Source organism: Macaca nemestrina, chromosome 16 (assembly GCF_043159975.1).
Source record: "Macaca nemestrina isolate mMacNem1 chromosome 16, mMacNem.hap1, whole genome shotgun sequence".
Classification (NCBI taxonomy): domain Eukaryota; kingdom Metazoa; phylum Chordata; class Mammalia; order Primates; family Cercopithecidae; genus Macaca; species Macaca nemestrina.
The window spans coordinates 101,930,971-101,945,661 of NC_092140.1; the positions used below are offsets into that span (position 1 = coordinate 101,930,971).

The 14,691-nt window shown below is 42.5% G+C and overlaps 2 protein-coding genes across 5 annotated transcripts in view; one reads left to right on the top strand and one right to left on the bottom strand.

Annotated features, from left to right (window-relative positions):
* The window catches only part of MIPE (mitochondrial intermediate peptidase), a 201,873-nt gene that overhangs the window by 185,061 nt on the left and 2,121 nt on the right, over window positions 1-14,691 (top strand). The window lies entirely within an intron of this gene.
* LOC105490252 (TNF receptor superfamily member 19) overlaps window positions 11,857-14,691 on the bottom strand; it is a 104,451-nt gene continuing 101,616 nt past the window's right edge. For all 4 annotated transcript variants that reach the window (XM_011755698.3, XM_011755700.3, XM_011755702.3 and 1 more), the window contains one exon: window positions 11,857-14,402. In XM_011755698.3, the coding sequence (XP_011754000.2) occupies window positions 14,394-14,402 (9 nt within the window). In that variant the 3' untranslated portion in view covers window positions 11,857-14,393. The remainder of the gene's footprint in view (window positions 14,403-14,691) is intronic.

Consider the following 14,691-nt stretch of genomic DNA (forward strand, 5'->3'; position numbering starts at 1 on the left):
AGGGGGAAAATCACACCTCACAGTGTTGCAGGAAAGGGGTCCCAATCTAGACTCGAGAGAGGGTTCTTGGATCTTGTGTAAGAAAGAATTCAGGGTGAGTCTGTAGAGTATAGTGAAAGCAAGTTTATTAGGAAAATACAGGAATAAAGGAATGGCTACTCCATTGACAGAGCTTCCCGAGGTTGCTAGTTGCCCATTTTAAAAAATTATTTCTTGATGATATGCTAAACAAGGGGTGGATCATTTATGTCCCCCTCTTTTAGACCAGATAAGGTAACTTCCTGATGTTGGCATGGCATTTGTAAACTGTTATGGCACTAATAGGCGTGTAGCAGTGAGAACGACCAGAGGTCACTCTTGTCACCATCTTGGTTTTGGTGGGTTTTAGCAGACCTCTTTACTGCAAACTGTTTTATCAACAAGGTATTTACGACCTGTGTTTTGTGCTGACCTCTTATCTTATCCTGTGACTTAGAATGTCTTAACCATGTGGGAATGCAGCCCAGTAGGTCTCAGCCTCATTTTACCCAGTTCCTATGTAAGATAAGAGTTGCTGCTGGGCACGGTGGTTCACGCCTATAATCCCAGTACTTTGGGAGGTCGAGGCGGGTGGATCACGTTTTCAGGAGATCGAGACCATCCTAGCTAACACAGTGAAACCCTGTCTCTAATAAAAATACAAAAAAAAATTAGCTGGGCGTAGTGGCAGGCACCTGTAGTCCCAGCTACTTGGGAGACTGAGACAGGAGAACGGCGTGAACCTGGGAGGCGGAGCTTGCAGTGAGTTAAGATTGCGCCACTGCACTCCAGCCTGGGCGACAGAGCAAGACTCGTCTCAAAAAAAAAAAATGGAGTTGCTCTGGTTCAGAGGCCTGTGATATTTCTCCCCGCCCCCCCCCCCACCCTTTTATAAGAGAACTTTTAATCCTAAGGGTTGTGGAGGGATAAAGATCATCTTCTGTAACTTCTTCAGGCTGAAAAGGGGCGATGCTGTTCCTGCCCAACCATTAGAGTCTCTTGTATTCAGGTTAGAGCTCAGTCAGAAAGCGTCAGTATGGCGAGTGCCATTCAACATTCTTGAGTTCTGACAAAAGGTTCTATCTGGAAGATTAACAAGTGTTCAATTTAAGACAACATTTCATAAGCTTATTCTGCATTCCTACACAGCAATATGTTTCACAATAATAAAGCAAAATAAGTAAAGTTATTTCAAGTAAACAAAATAAGAAGGCTTTCCATGAACTGAATAACTGCTGGAATCAAGCTGATACAGGATTGCTAGTCAACTGTAATACATGTCCAGATTTAGAATACTGATCCAGATTTCTACATTACCCATCTGTCTTGTTTCTTCTGAGCAGCAGTCAGAGCTCACTGGTTGGTTCATAGGAGTAAACAGAGTTAGCCTAAATTGCAGAAACAAACTTTAAAAACAATTGATGAGCCTAGAATCTAATAATAGATGTTCCATAGTTCTTGAAACATAATATCTCTCTCTCCAGTTTCCAAATCATTCATGGTAAGAATGATTTGCCTTATTATACTTGGCATGACTATTTGTATAAAGTGCAGCAAGAATAATTATTTTTCACAGAAACTCTTTTTAAATTGACTTTGATGGAACTCTGTTCCATAGAAGGAATTTTAGATAAGACATTTTAGAGCTGAGCCCTGCCATCAGTTTGTACCCTCAAATACCTATGAGCTGGATAAATTCCTCTCCACTTGAGGTTCCAAGATAACCTGGGGCTCCTGGACCTGTTAGAAAGTGACATTCTTTACTTACCACAGGTCAGAAACCCTGCACAGGGACTGCATAGGCAAGGTATAAGGCATTTCCCCAAGGGGCTTTTATTGGCTTTACAAATCAAGTTTGATTCCTTAAAGGAAAGCATGCCATTCCAGTCAAAGCCTTGGTAAAATAATCAGTTTTTCCAATTGTCCTGTTACAAAAGAAAACAGATTCTTATTGCACTTACACAAGTAATTATTTGCCATAAATTAAGAATACTCACGAATAATTTCCAAATTCTGGAGAAATCAGGTAGAGAGAAACAAATATTCTCTAAATTTGTTCACAGGAGTGTACTATACTCAATTGTTAAAAACTGTAAATAGCTTCTGTTAGTTCAGTCTATGCAGTTAACTCCTGTTCTGATATTCATGAACATTCCACTTCTCCATGAGAGTTCTGAAAATTGTTTCCTCTAATGTCACAATTTTTGAAGTTATCAGAAACCTGCATTTAAGAACACCTGTCAAAGCCCTGTATTTGATTATAAACCACCATCTAAAGAGGAACAAAACAAGACAACACTTGTTTGTGGGTGACAAAATGTCTTAGGACAGCCACAGTTAAAAATATGATTGACAAAGAAATTTTGTTACCTCTGGGGCATACAATGATTTTATGTAACAATTGTAATTATTAATAACATACAGTAAGCCATATTAGAATCATAGGAGTTTCTCATAATTTTTGGACACATACCAGTAACATATTTATACAAATGCAGCCCAAAGAAAACCAAACACCATTTTATATTTGACTGCTGCTTGTATGATTTTTTTAACCAAATAAGCCAAATGTCACTGTTGCATTAATGCATTATTGATGTCAAATCCCATTCTTAATAAAACCTTATAGACATATCTACCCAGTTTTACTGTTTGACCATAAGGTAAGATTCTCATAAACCTTTCATAACCCTTTACAATTTTTGTTAAAGAGCAGCTCATAAGCAGGATTTTGCTCTAAGAAAAACCTGCTGTGCTTTTATTCCAATGTTTAATTTATGGGAAAAACTGAATAGTACCCCTTTAATTTTAGCCAATATGTTCACACACAGAATTTCTTGTACAAGATTAATTTTTCACAAACCTTCCACAACTTGCTTAAACCTTTAGCTTTATCCTAACTTAAAACAATTCTTTAGCCCTTTTATATAGGCAAGAAAATCCACATTCCCATGACTTTTATAATCTTTTGCTAAAAGTACATTCTACTTTCCTTACATACCCTGCATGTAAAACTGTTTTTTTCAGTAGTTTCAAATACATGCCACACTGTTAACTCTTAGCAACTTTTTCTTTTGATGAAAACTTTGGTAAGCTAATGAAGTACTAGGCGTGGAGCCTAGCCCAGGACACACCAGGCAGAAGTGCAGATAAGGATTGACTCTTTCCAGCATAGCTGGGGGGCCTGCCTAACACCACATGTCCCCAGGCCTTATCTGGAATATAATGCTCCAAAGCAGGTAAACTGAACAATTTTCAAAAGCCAAAGAAGCAGTTTATGACCTTAAAGCATTTAGTAAACTTAATATCTGACCTGCATAATTTACACCAAATGTTTACATTATTGAAGATATTTTTATTTTACCAATTATCTTTAAAACTCTCTTTATTTCCCAAAGATTACTTAAGTCACATGAACTAAATAAAAGGCATTACACTTTTTACTTTTCTCACAAAATATTCTGTTGAAGCTCTTGTTACTAAACAAATTAATCAAAGCTCTTTGAGATTTAAACATCACACATACAACATATATAAATACATAGAAGATAAAGGACTTATTCCTTAAGCCAGGAATTGAACTCTGAACTTGGGCTGCCATTGGGAAAAGAGAAAGCACGTTCATATGGTTACAAGGTCAAGCTCCGAAGGACATGACTGACCAGTTTCCTGGGCTATCTTGAAAAGCAGGTTTACAGGTGTCCTAAGCCTATGTTCTATCCTAAGGTGCACCTCTCCAGGACAGAACAATACAGAAAGACCTACGAACCACATCAGTTTCGCTACAGCTTACGACTAGCCTCACAAAATCTTTTTCTCATTAATCAAAACTTTATGGGAGATAAACGATGATTTTTACCATTCATCCAACTAGTTGGCACAGAGAGAGAGACAAAAAGCAAGGGAGAAAAGCATTGCTTGTGGCAGGGTGGGGAAGGTGAGGCACTCAGGGAGGCCAGAGAAAGGCCCACCCATGCAGCAGCCCTGAAAAGTTCAAGTGGTCTCTTATCAATAGCAAAGAGATATTTTCCAGGAGTTCCATCAGCTCTCCAGTTTCCCCTTTTTGGAGAGGAAAAAGCTCCCCATGTTCCATGATCCTGTATATGCCTAACCCTGTCACCCATAACCATCAGCAAAGAGTGAAAGGTGATTAATCCAAAGAGAATAGAGGTTAACATCCCATAGTGCCAAACCCATTCTTAGCCAACAGGGATTTTACTGAGAGGGATTTTACGGAGAGGGGCCTCTAACCCTCCTAAGTTGGTCCTCTAATCCAAGGTCGGTCAAGCATCCTTTCCTTTTATTAAGAGAGGCCTCTAACCCAGTCTGTCCTAGAGACTCTAACTCCCCTAGGTTGGGCCTCTAACCCAATTCCATTCTTTTCCCAAGTATCCTACCGCTTACCCGAAGTCGACTAATCAGTTCTGCAGTCTATTTTCTTTGGAAAGGGGGGTTTCCTCAGTATCGTCCCTTACGTGATTCATCAGAAAGGTGTTATCGGACCCCACCACTTACCCAGAGTTAGCTGTTGGGGTCGGGGGTTCCATACTATAGTTGCTTCTGTGGTCGCCAGAAAGATGTTACAAGGAAAGGGGTCCCAATCCAGACCCAGAGAGGGCTCTTGGATCTTGAGCAAGAAATAATTCAGGGTAAGTCTGTAGAATAAAGTGGACGCAAGTGTATTAGGAAAATAAAGGAATAAAAGAATGGCTACTCCATAGACCCTGAGGGCTGCTGGTTGCCTATTTTCATGGTTATGTCTTAATGATATGCTAAACAAGGGGTGGACTATTCATGTCCTCCCCTTTTAGACCCTATAGGGTAACTTCCTGATCTTGCCGTGGTATTTGTAAACTGTTATGGCACTAATAGGAGTGCAGCAGTGAGGACGACCAGAGGTCACTCTCGTCACCATCTTGGTTTTGGTGGGTTTTGGCCAACTTCTTTACAGCGACCCATTTTATCAGCAAGGTCTTTATGACCTATGTATCGTGTGCTGACCTCCTATCTCATCCTGTGACTTAGAATGGCTTAACTGTCTGGGAATGCAGCCCAATAGGTCTCAGCCTCAGTTTACCCAGCTCCTGTTTAAGATGGAATTGCTCTGGTGCACACATCTCTGACAACAGGGGCATCTGTGACCTCTGCTTTTCCTAGAGGGGCCTTTGTGAACTTCAGTATTTAAAGGGGAAAGAGCAAGCAGGAGGGAGAAAAGGGAAGAGTGGAGGCAGTGAGGCCAATGCTTACACCTGTGCAGCTCTGTCTAGCTTCAGTAAATCTACATTTCACATGTGAAAAGATGGCATAGAGGAGAATGGCAACTGTGCATTACCTCCAGCTCAGCAAATCTGCATTCTACGGAAGATAAAGCAAGCTTGTGAAAAGAGGGAGCAGAGGGAATGAGGCTGTGAAGCCAGGTTGTGAAATTACAGCTGTTTGGGAAAACATTGTCAGTGACTCAGTTCCCAAGCTTAACTTTCCCTTCGGCATAGTGAGTTTGGGTCCTGGGATTCTGCTTCTCTTTCACCCAACACAACAGTCATGAGGGAGCTGTTGCCTTTTAGTTCTAGGCCTTTGGAGACCACCAGGGGTGCATTCTCTCACATCTGATCATCGGATCTGGGGATTCTTACATTTTCTGGGTGGCTTCTCCCTCAACTTTATGCTTGGATTTTGCCTCTGGTTGGCCCATTTATTTATTTATTTTTTCTTTTTCTTTTTTTTTTTTTTTTTTTGGGAGACACTTTTTTTTATTTTTTATTTTTTTAATTAATTTATTATTATTATTATACTTTAAGTTCTAGGGTACATGTGCATGACGTGCAGGTTTGTTACATATGTATACTTGTGCCATGTTGGTGTGCTGCACCCATCAACTCGTCAGCACCCATCAACTCGTCATTTACATCAGGTATAACTCCCAATGCAATCCCTCCCCCTCCCCCCTCCCCATGATAGGCCCCGGTGTGTGATGTTCCCCTTCCCGAGTCCAAGTGATCTCACTGTTCAGTTCCCACCTATGAGTGAGAAGATGCGGTGTTTGGTTTTCTGTTCTTGTGATAGTTTGCTAAGAATGATGGTTTCCAGCTGCATCTATGTCCCTACAAAGGACGCAAACTCATCCTTTTTTATGGCTGCATAGTATTCCATGGTGTATATGTGCCACATTTTCTTAATCCAGTCTGTCACTGATGGACATTTGGGTTGATTCCAAGTCTTTGCTATCGTGAAGAGTGCCGCAATAAACATATGTGTGCATGTGTCTTTATAGCAGCATGATTTATAATCCTTTGGGTATATACCCAGTAATGGGATGGCTGGGTCATATGGTACATCTAGTTCTAGATCCTTGAGGAATCACCATACTGTTTTCCATAATGGTTGAACTAGTTTACAATCCCACCAACAGTGTAAAAGTGTTCCTATTTCTCCACATCCTCTCCAGCACCTGTTGTTTCCTGACTTTTTAATGATTGCCATTCTAACTGGTGTGAGATGGTATCTCATTGTGGTTTTGATTTGCATTTCTCTGATGGCCAGTGATGATGAGCATTTTTTCATGTGTCTGTTGGCTGTATGAATGTCTTCTTTTGAGAAATGTCTGTTCATATCCTTTGCCCACTTTTTGATGGGGTTGTTTGTTTTTTTCTTGTAAATTTGTTTGAGTTCTTTGTAGGTTCTGGATATTAGCCCTTTGTCAGATGGGTAGATTGCAAAAATTTTCTCCCATTCTGTAGGTTGCCTGTTCACTCTGATGGTAGTTTCTTTTGCTGTGCAGAAGCTCTTTAGTTTAATTAGATCCCATTTGTCAATTTTGGCTTTTGCTGCCGTTACTTTTGGTGTTTTAGACATGAAGTCTTTGCCCATGCCTATGTCCTGAATGGTACTACCTAGGTTTTCTTCTAGGGTTTTTATGGTATTAGGTCTAACATTTAAGTCTCTAATCCATCTTGAATTAATTTTCGTATAAGGAGTAAGGAAAGGATCCAGTTTCAGCTTTCTACTTATGGCTAGCCAATTTTCCCAGCACCATTTATTAAATAGGGAATCCTTTCTGCTTTTCTTGTTTCTCTCAGGTTTGTCAAAGATCAGATGGCTGTAGATGTGTGGTATTATTTCTGAGGACTCTGTTCTGTTCCAATGGTCTATATCTCTGTTTTGGTACCAGTACCATGCTGTTTTGGTTACTGTAGCCTTGTAGTATAGTTTGAAGTCAGGTAGCGTGATGCCTCCAGCTTTGTTCTTTTGACTTAGGATTGTCTTGGCAATGTGGGCTCTTTTTTGGTTCCATATGAACTTTAAAGCAGTTTTTTCCAATTCTGTGAAGAAACTCATTGGTAGCTTGATAGGGATGGCATTGAATTGGTTGGCCCATTTATTAACCTAGTTGCCTCTCAGTGCATTTGTGTGTGGTTAAAATATCCAAACAGCTCTCAGATGCAGCCAGAAGCTTTCTGTGACTTCAATAATGCCAGGATGCTGGGGAGCAGATGGAGTCGTCTGGGAGACAGAAGGGCAAGGGTAGCCCCTCCTGAGCTGCAGAAGGCGATGATGCAGAAACGGCCACAGGCAGGCTGCACAGGCTTTGCTGTCCTTCCCAAGCCGGGTGCCAGCCTTCTGGCCCCATGGGTTTCCCGTGGGGAGGCTGCTCAGCCGTGTGATGGCAGGGAACGAAAGCAACAGCGTCTCCACGACAAGGGTAGGGTGCAGACAGACACGATCAGGCTCGAGGTAGCTTTCAGGTGAAGGCGACTGGCTAAGATTTAGAAACAGATGCACAAAGCTAAGATTTAGAAACAGATGTGCCAACACCCATCGCCCTGAAGAATGGCCCAGATCTGGTGGTAGGGTTGCCTGGAGCTCCAGGCTGGGCAGGACAATGTGAGTGCGTCCCAGGCCCAGGATAAAAAGGCCACGAAGGTGCTTGATGCAATCCACAGGCACAGGGAGGCCATGGCCGCTCTAGTGCAGTGTGCTAGCCTTTTCAGCCTTGTCTTCTCAGGACTCCAGTGCAGGGTTGGTTTGATGTCAGCAGATGGTTCTGCTGAGTCCTAAACTTGCACCTGAGGCTCGGCACTGCCCTGCTGGAAATCAGAACCGGACCAACATGACCCAGATATTGCAGAACGAGCTTAGGCTCAGTATTTCCAAACAGGAGAGAGGCTGTCCACCTTCACTCCTGGCAGGGGGCTGGTCCCTCCCAGTGACTGGGGATTTGCTGCTGCTGAATAGAGGCCCACTCACCTCCCTCTGGAACTCTGAAGCTTCTGGAAGACTATTTTGGTTTTTATGTCTGTCATCCCTTCACAGAGGTCAGTCAGTCCCCCGTGGGGAAGCTCCAGCCCCAGGGCAGGACCCACTGGATACCTGTTGGGCTAGAACTCTGCCCTGAGCCACCTCACCCGTGTCCTTGTGCTCCAGCCTCCCTGCACTTCTCCCACTCCCAGCACAGGCTGAGCTTTTCCACCTGCGGTTCTAGCATTTTCCATCCCTCCACTTACCTGGTGAATGCCACATGAGTCTTCATGGCCCAGTGCAGAGGACTTTCCCTCCCAGCTTCTGTGCCCCCTCCTCACTGTCCCCAGAAGGATTTGCACTTGTGTTTTTACAATTAAGAGCTATTTCATTAGGGACAGGTTCTTGCTCTGCTGCCCAGGCGGGAGTACAATGGCTGTAACACAGCTCACTGCAGCCTCAAACTCCTGGGCTCAAGGATCCTCCTGCTTGGTCCTCCTGAGTAGCTAGGACTATAGGCATGCACCACCACACTGGGTAATTTTTTTTCTTTTTTTGTAGAGATGGAGTCTCAGATTGTTGTCCAGACTGGTCTCAAACTCTTGGCCTCAAGTAATCCTCTTGCATCAGCCTTGCAAAGTGCTGGGATTACAGGCGTGAGCCACCACCCTGGCTCAGGTCTACTTTATAAACACTTAAAAGCCTTGGTTTCCTTGTATTTCTTCATATCTTCTCTGGCCCTGGCACTGCAGTTAGAACCAAGCACATGCTCTATGCTATATAAATGTATGTGGAGTGCATAAATTAAGGACTGCCACAGGAAACGCCTACTAGAGTGAGTCTTCTGAGAGGACTTGGACTTGCATTTAGAACTTCAAGGGAAACAGTTGGGCGCAGTGGCTCATGCCTGTAATCCCAGCACTTTGGGAGGCCAAGGTGGGTGGATCACAAGGTCAGGAGATCGAGACCATCCTGGCTAACACAGTGAAACCCCGTCTCTATTAAAAATACAAAAAATTAGCCGGGCGTGGTGGCGGCGCCTGTAGTCCCAGCTACTCGGGAGGCTGAGGCAGGAGAATGGCGGGAACCCGGGAGGCGGAGCTTGATTGAGCAGAGATCGCGCCACTGCACTCCAGCCTGGGCAAAAGAGTGAGACTCCGTCTCAAAAAACAAAACAAAACAAAAGTTCAAGGGGAATGATTCATCTCTGATCTGTGGAGGGATGGCATGCCTTGCGGTGGCACAGTCCGCCTCCCTAACCTGCGATTAAAAGATTGCTGGCAGAATGGTCTGCAGATCTTGTATTTACTGTAAATAATCAACCCAGGTAAGGAAAATCCCTCTACATAGTTTTGCTAGTTAAATTCCACCCCAAACAAAACTACCAGAACACAGCTATCAGTCTGAAGTAGGAACAGCTAATGCCATTAGAAATTATGGAGAAAAGAATCCTCTGTCTTTATAGAACAAAAAATGAAACCTCTTTCAGAAGACCACCCATGGTTCTAGAGACAGTGGTGTTGCTGGTAACTCAAGAATTCAAGTCTTCTGGAGAGGTGAATTTCAAGCAGTCATGGATCACACTAATTCAGACGCCACTGGCCATTCATGAGATGACTTAACCTTGGTCAGCTGTCTCTCTGGAGTAGAAACCTTTCAACCCTCCGTTGGCTGAAGTGTGACATAACCAAGGCTAGTGTGAACTGCTGCCTTGACTCAGCATAATGATGTCCCTATAATCACATACCAGGACTTACTGAAACTTGTTCGATATTATAGATGATTCTGAAACCTCTCAGACCACTGTTCACTTTCAAGACTGAATGATAAGCTCTATTTACAGACCTTAGTTGGTGCCAAATTCGTTTTTAAAAAATGAGACTAGGCCAGGTGCAGTGGCTCAAGCCTGTAATTCCAGCAATTTGGGATTCCAGCAAGCTGAAGTGGGAGGATCATTTGAGGTCAGGAGTTCGAGACTAGCCTGACCAACATGGTGAAACCCCATTTATTTAAAAAAAAAACAAAAACACAAAAATTAACCAGTGTGGTGGCATGCACCTGTAACGCCAGCTATGCAGGAAGCTGAGGCAGGAGAATTGCGTGAACCTGGGAGGTGCACTGCAGCTTGGGTGACAGAGCAAGACTGTCTCAAAAAATAAATTTTTTAAAAAATCAGACAATACCTTCTTAGTTTAAAATGGGACACATTCAGAATAAGTAGCCAGTTGCAGAAACTTTAATAATAGTGCTAACAATGAAAATATGTCATGTTATTACAATAAAATAGTCCAGACCTCCTGGGAGAATCTCATTAGCTTTGAGTTATTTCTCTCAGAGAGTTGATGGATTTATGGTACCCATCAGCTAAACCAGTCTCCATGGACACCAGGAAAGTCCACGTGCTCTGGGGCGCTAGGGTGCGAGTGGGGGTGTCGGGGGGAAGTCAATGTCCTTCCCTCAGAGAATCCAGTGTCAACAGCAGAAACTCACCTGCTGAGAGAGCAGGATGTCACTGTAACTTTTTTTTTTTTTTTTTTTGAGACGGAGTCTCGCTCTGTCGCCCAGGCTGGAGTGCAGTGGCCGGATCTCGGCTCACTGCAAGCTCCGCCTCCCGGGTTCCCGCCATTCTCCTGCCTCAGCCTCCCGAGTAGCTGGGACTACAGGCGCCGCCACCTCGCCCGGCTAGTTTTTTAAATTTTTTTTTTAGTAGAGACGGGGTTTCACTGTGTTAGGCAGGATGGTCTCGATCTCCTGACCTCGTGATCCGCCCGTCTCGGCCTCCCAAAGTGCTGGGATTACAGGCTTGAGCCACCGCGCCCGGCCTGTAACATTTTTTAAAGTATTTTTTTTCCAGGAAGTTTAAAGTCCTTTCTCAAAATCGAATAATAGCCTTAAAAGCTTTACTGAGTAGAGGGAAGAAAGGAAGGATTCCTGCTCTGTGGAAGTCTCCGCCTTCCTCTCTTTAGTCCCCCTCTGCAGGACACCTGGCTGAGCTCCATCTAGAAGGATACAAAACTTTCTCTTTAGTTCTTTCCCTCTTTGTGCCGTAAGAGGAAGGGAAAAAATAGAGATCACGATAAGACCTTGATGTCAAAGCTTCTCAGGGGCCACAGAGCACGTTCCAAGTAGCCCAATGCGCCTGGCTGTGTTTCCAGACTCTCCCTCACAGGTCACCAGTGAGGATTACAAATCACCCTCCAAAAGCCTGAGGAGTCAGAGGGGCTTCCGTCCCTCTCCGGAGCACAGTTTTTAGTGACAGAGCCTCGTTATGTTGTCCGGGCTGCCCTCAAACTCCTAGGCTCATGATCCTTCTGCCTCAGCCTCCTAGTATCTGGGACCACAGGCAGGAGCCGCTGTGCCCAGAGGCAGCAGAATTCTGCAAAATCCTCACATAGACTTTTGAAAGAATAAAACACGTCCGCATCCACAAAATCAATCATTCTGTCACTGAACACATAAGAATACCAGTGACAATTTTATTCACAAATAAAAAAGGTATTACAAAACTAAGAATATGATAATTTACACATTTATAAATTCCAGTATGCAAAATAGCAATGATGAAATATACATTGATTTAAGCTATTTTAAAGCAAGGATGGCTTTCCTTTTTTTTTTTTTTTTTTTTTTTTTTACCAACACAGACAATAGTGCTTAACCTAGGTAATAGCAACATTAACACTTTACCTAAAGTAGAAAAATCTCTATTTAAAAATATATTCCATATACACAAAATGAGAAAATGCATGACCATACTTGGTTGCTCCTGAAATCCTCCTCATTCTTGTCAACGAGCTTCTGCAGTCCGAGAAGCCACAGTGGTTATGCCCATTCAGCCACACGCATTACCCGACCAGCCTTCCTGACATCGGCACTCTAGCAGCTGAGTTTATTGAGTGCTATGGGATAATTCCAACAAAGTGAAGTGTAAATTGGATTTTTTTTTCTCAAATGTTGACAAAGTGTAAAATGTCACATTGTTGCATATTGCTAGAGTGGTAAGGTAAAATGTCTTCATCTTGATACAAGTTACACAGGATTTATCAAATTCAGTAGCAAATGAAATCCATTTTCAACCCTAAGCAGTTCTCTGCTGATTGCAAATGATGTTTTGGGATTTTTGGCCAAAATCTCATTCCCATCGGTCTGGCTTTCTCCAGCCAGTGTTTGTCCTTGAAGTTAATCAGGGTTCTACATGTGGGAAATATATACAGGCTACACAAAGGAACACAGCCCTGCCCGCTTTCATCATCTCTCTGTCATAACAGAAAGGACCAGATGGCAAATAGTGGCACGTATGTGAATTACAGTGAGGTCACGCGAGGAAACTCTACTTGCATTTTCACAGCCGTTGTGTGGTCAAATCCTAAATATTTTACATGTCCAAAAGGCAATTTTCCTAAGAGTTCATACTACCAAAGGATCATTGGTTTATACTTAAAAAAAAAAAAGTAATCCAGGAAAAAAATCGATCAATTATGACTAGGCACTAGGCTGACATGACAGCTTGGGGGCTCCAATGAAACACTCATTTCCTATTTCAGGTGAGGGAATTGAGGTCACGAGATGTACCAGACACAGGCAAGCTAGTGAACACATACCAAAACCTGAAACTATGGAGAAAAGGCCACAAGAAAAAGGGCTCATTAAATATTACTAATCTTTCACAAAGAGAGAAAACCGTGGGTAATACATGAGAAGATAAAAATGTCCTAGGAAAGACACATTTTAATATTCAGTTTAAATGTTAAAAGACAGTGACTTGGACAGGGCAATTCCAAACCAAAATATTGTAGCGCACTTGAACATACTGATGTTCAAAAGTCTAAAAAAATGCCCTGTTCAAGTAAGTCCTCTCCAGGGCATAAAGAGTAAGAGCAAATGAACCATTCGCTGCTTTGTGACTGAACGGAGTTCATTTCTGTCTTAGCTCTAGAGACGACGCTAGTGTGTAGATGGTAGGGGATAGAGCACCTTAATAGAAAGAAACTCCATCCTCTTAAATCCAACACCGGATGGCTGAAGTAGGAGATGATGTGCTAACTAATCTTACACGATCAGAAGGAGCACGACAATGTCCTGGTCAAACTACACTAGGGCAGTTACAGCTGCTTCATCTAAACCCCTACAAATGGAGCATTTTCTTTTAGTCCTAACGTGTGGTGTGTTCTCATGGAAGACTATTGCAGTAGTAGGGGAAGCTGCTATGCTGTAATTTCTAAAGCCTTTAGTATAAGATACAATGCAAGTAAAAGGTCATTTATGTTTATAAATACCCTTTTTCTATAATCTTCTAAGCTCAGGCAGAGGGACAGATGCAACAAATGTTTCTATATCAACTGATTTTCATATACATATGCCAGCCTTTGCATACAAGTCTCCACAATATGTGTTAATTCTGGGCAATGGGCTGCCCTTTCTCAGCCACATTCCCTGGCCCTGGTGTGCTCCTGAGATCAGCACCAGCGGGTGTGTATGAGACCGAGGCTGAAGTGTGGATTCCGGAAAGAGCTATCCTCCTCTGTCTGATTCCTCTGATTCAGTTGACTTCATCTAATAAACCCAAGATTTAGGCAGGCTATATGAAGGCCATTCTAACCACCTACGCGACTCAGTTTAGATGATGAAAAAGTGTCCTTCTCAAATAGAAACACTCACTTTTGAACCCATTCTACATAAAAGCTAAGGTAATTTATCTGACATTTCATAGGCGGTATGAAATTATTTCTGGAAAGAAAAAGTATACTCTGGGTCTTCAGTCTTGTAAAACCATAATCACCATGAAAATAAGCATGAAGGCATTTCTGTTTCTTGTTATATGTCCACAATCTCATAGGCTGCCAACTCAACCCATCCTTCTTTGAAGTCACTTTTGTGGCAGAGAAGCTCCTTATGCAGGAAAGATGCAGAGTATCATGAGTCGGCCTGGAGTCTTTTCTTGTTATTCATTGAGGTTTCAGCTTACAGCTGGTTTGGCTCAGAAGCAACTGGCTGAAAGGCTTCAAATGCCGTCAGTTTGGTTCAGATTTATTTTTGCCCCAGAAGCCATGTAAGGTCCAGACTGCTCAGTCCATAAGCCTAACAAAGGAGTACTCTTTGGGTTCCAGCACACACTTCTACTGCAGAAAGAAGCAGGTCCTTTAAGCTTCCTAAAACAGCAACAGAAAGGAAGCTTTAGAGACAATGTCTTATAAATTAAATCTGCTAAATTTCAATGGTAAAGAATTATTATGCATAACTTTTACTAGTAGTACCCATGAATTTAATAGCACATGGACAAGAAACTCATTCAATAGTATCCAAATATCCAGCTACCCGTGTAATCTCAGGATAAAATAAAGGTTTTCATAACAATTCATAGTCACCCAATAACTGCAGAGTACTTAAAAGACGATACTGTAACCCATAGCAATCATAATGTATTAACAAACCATTCTT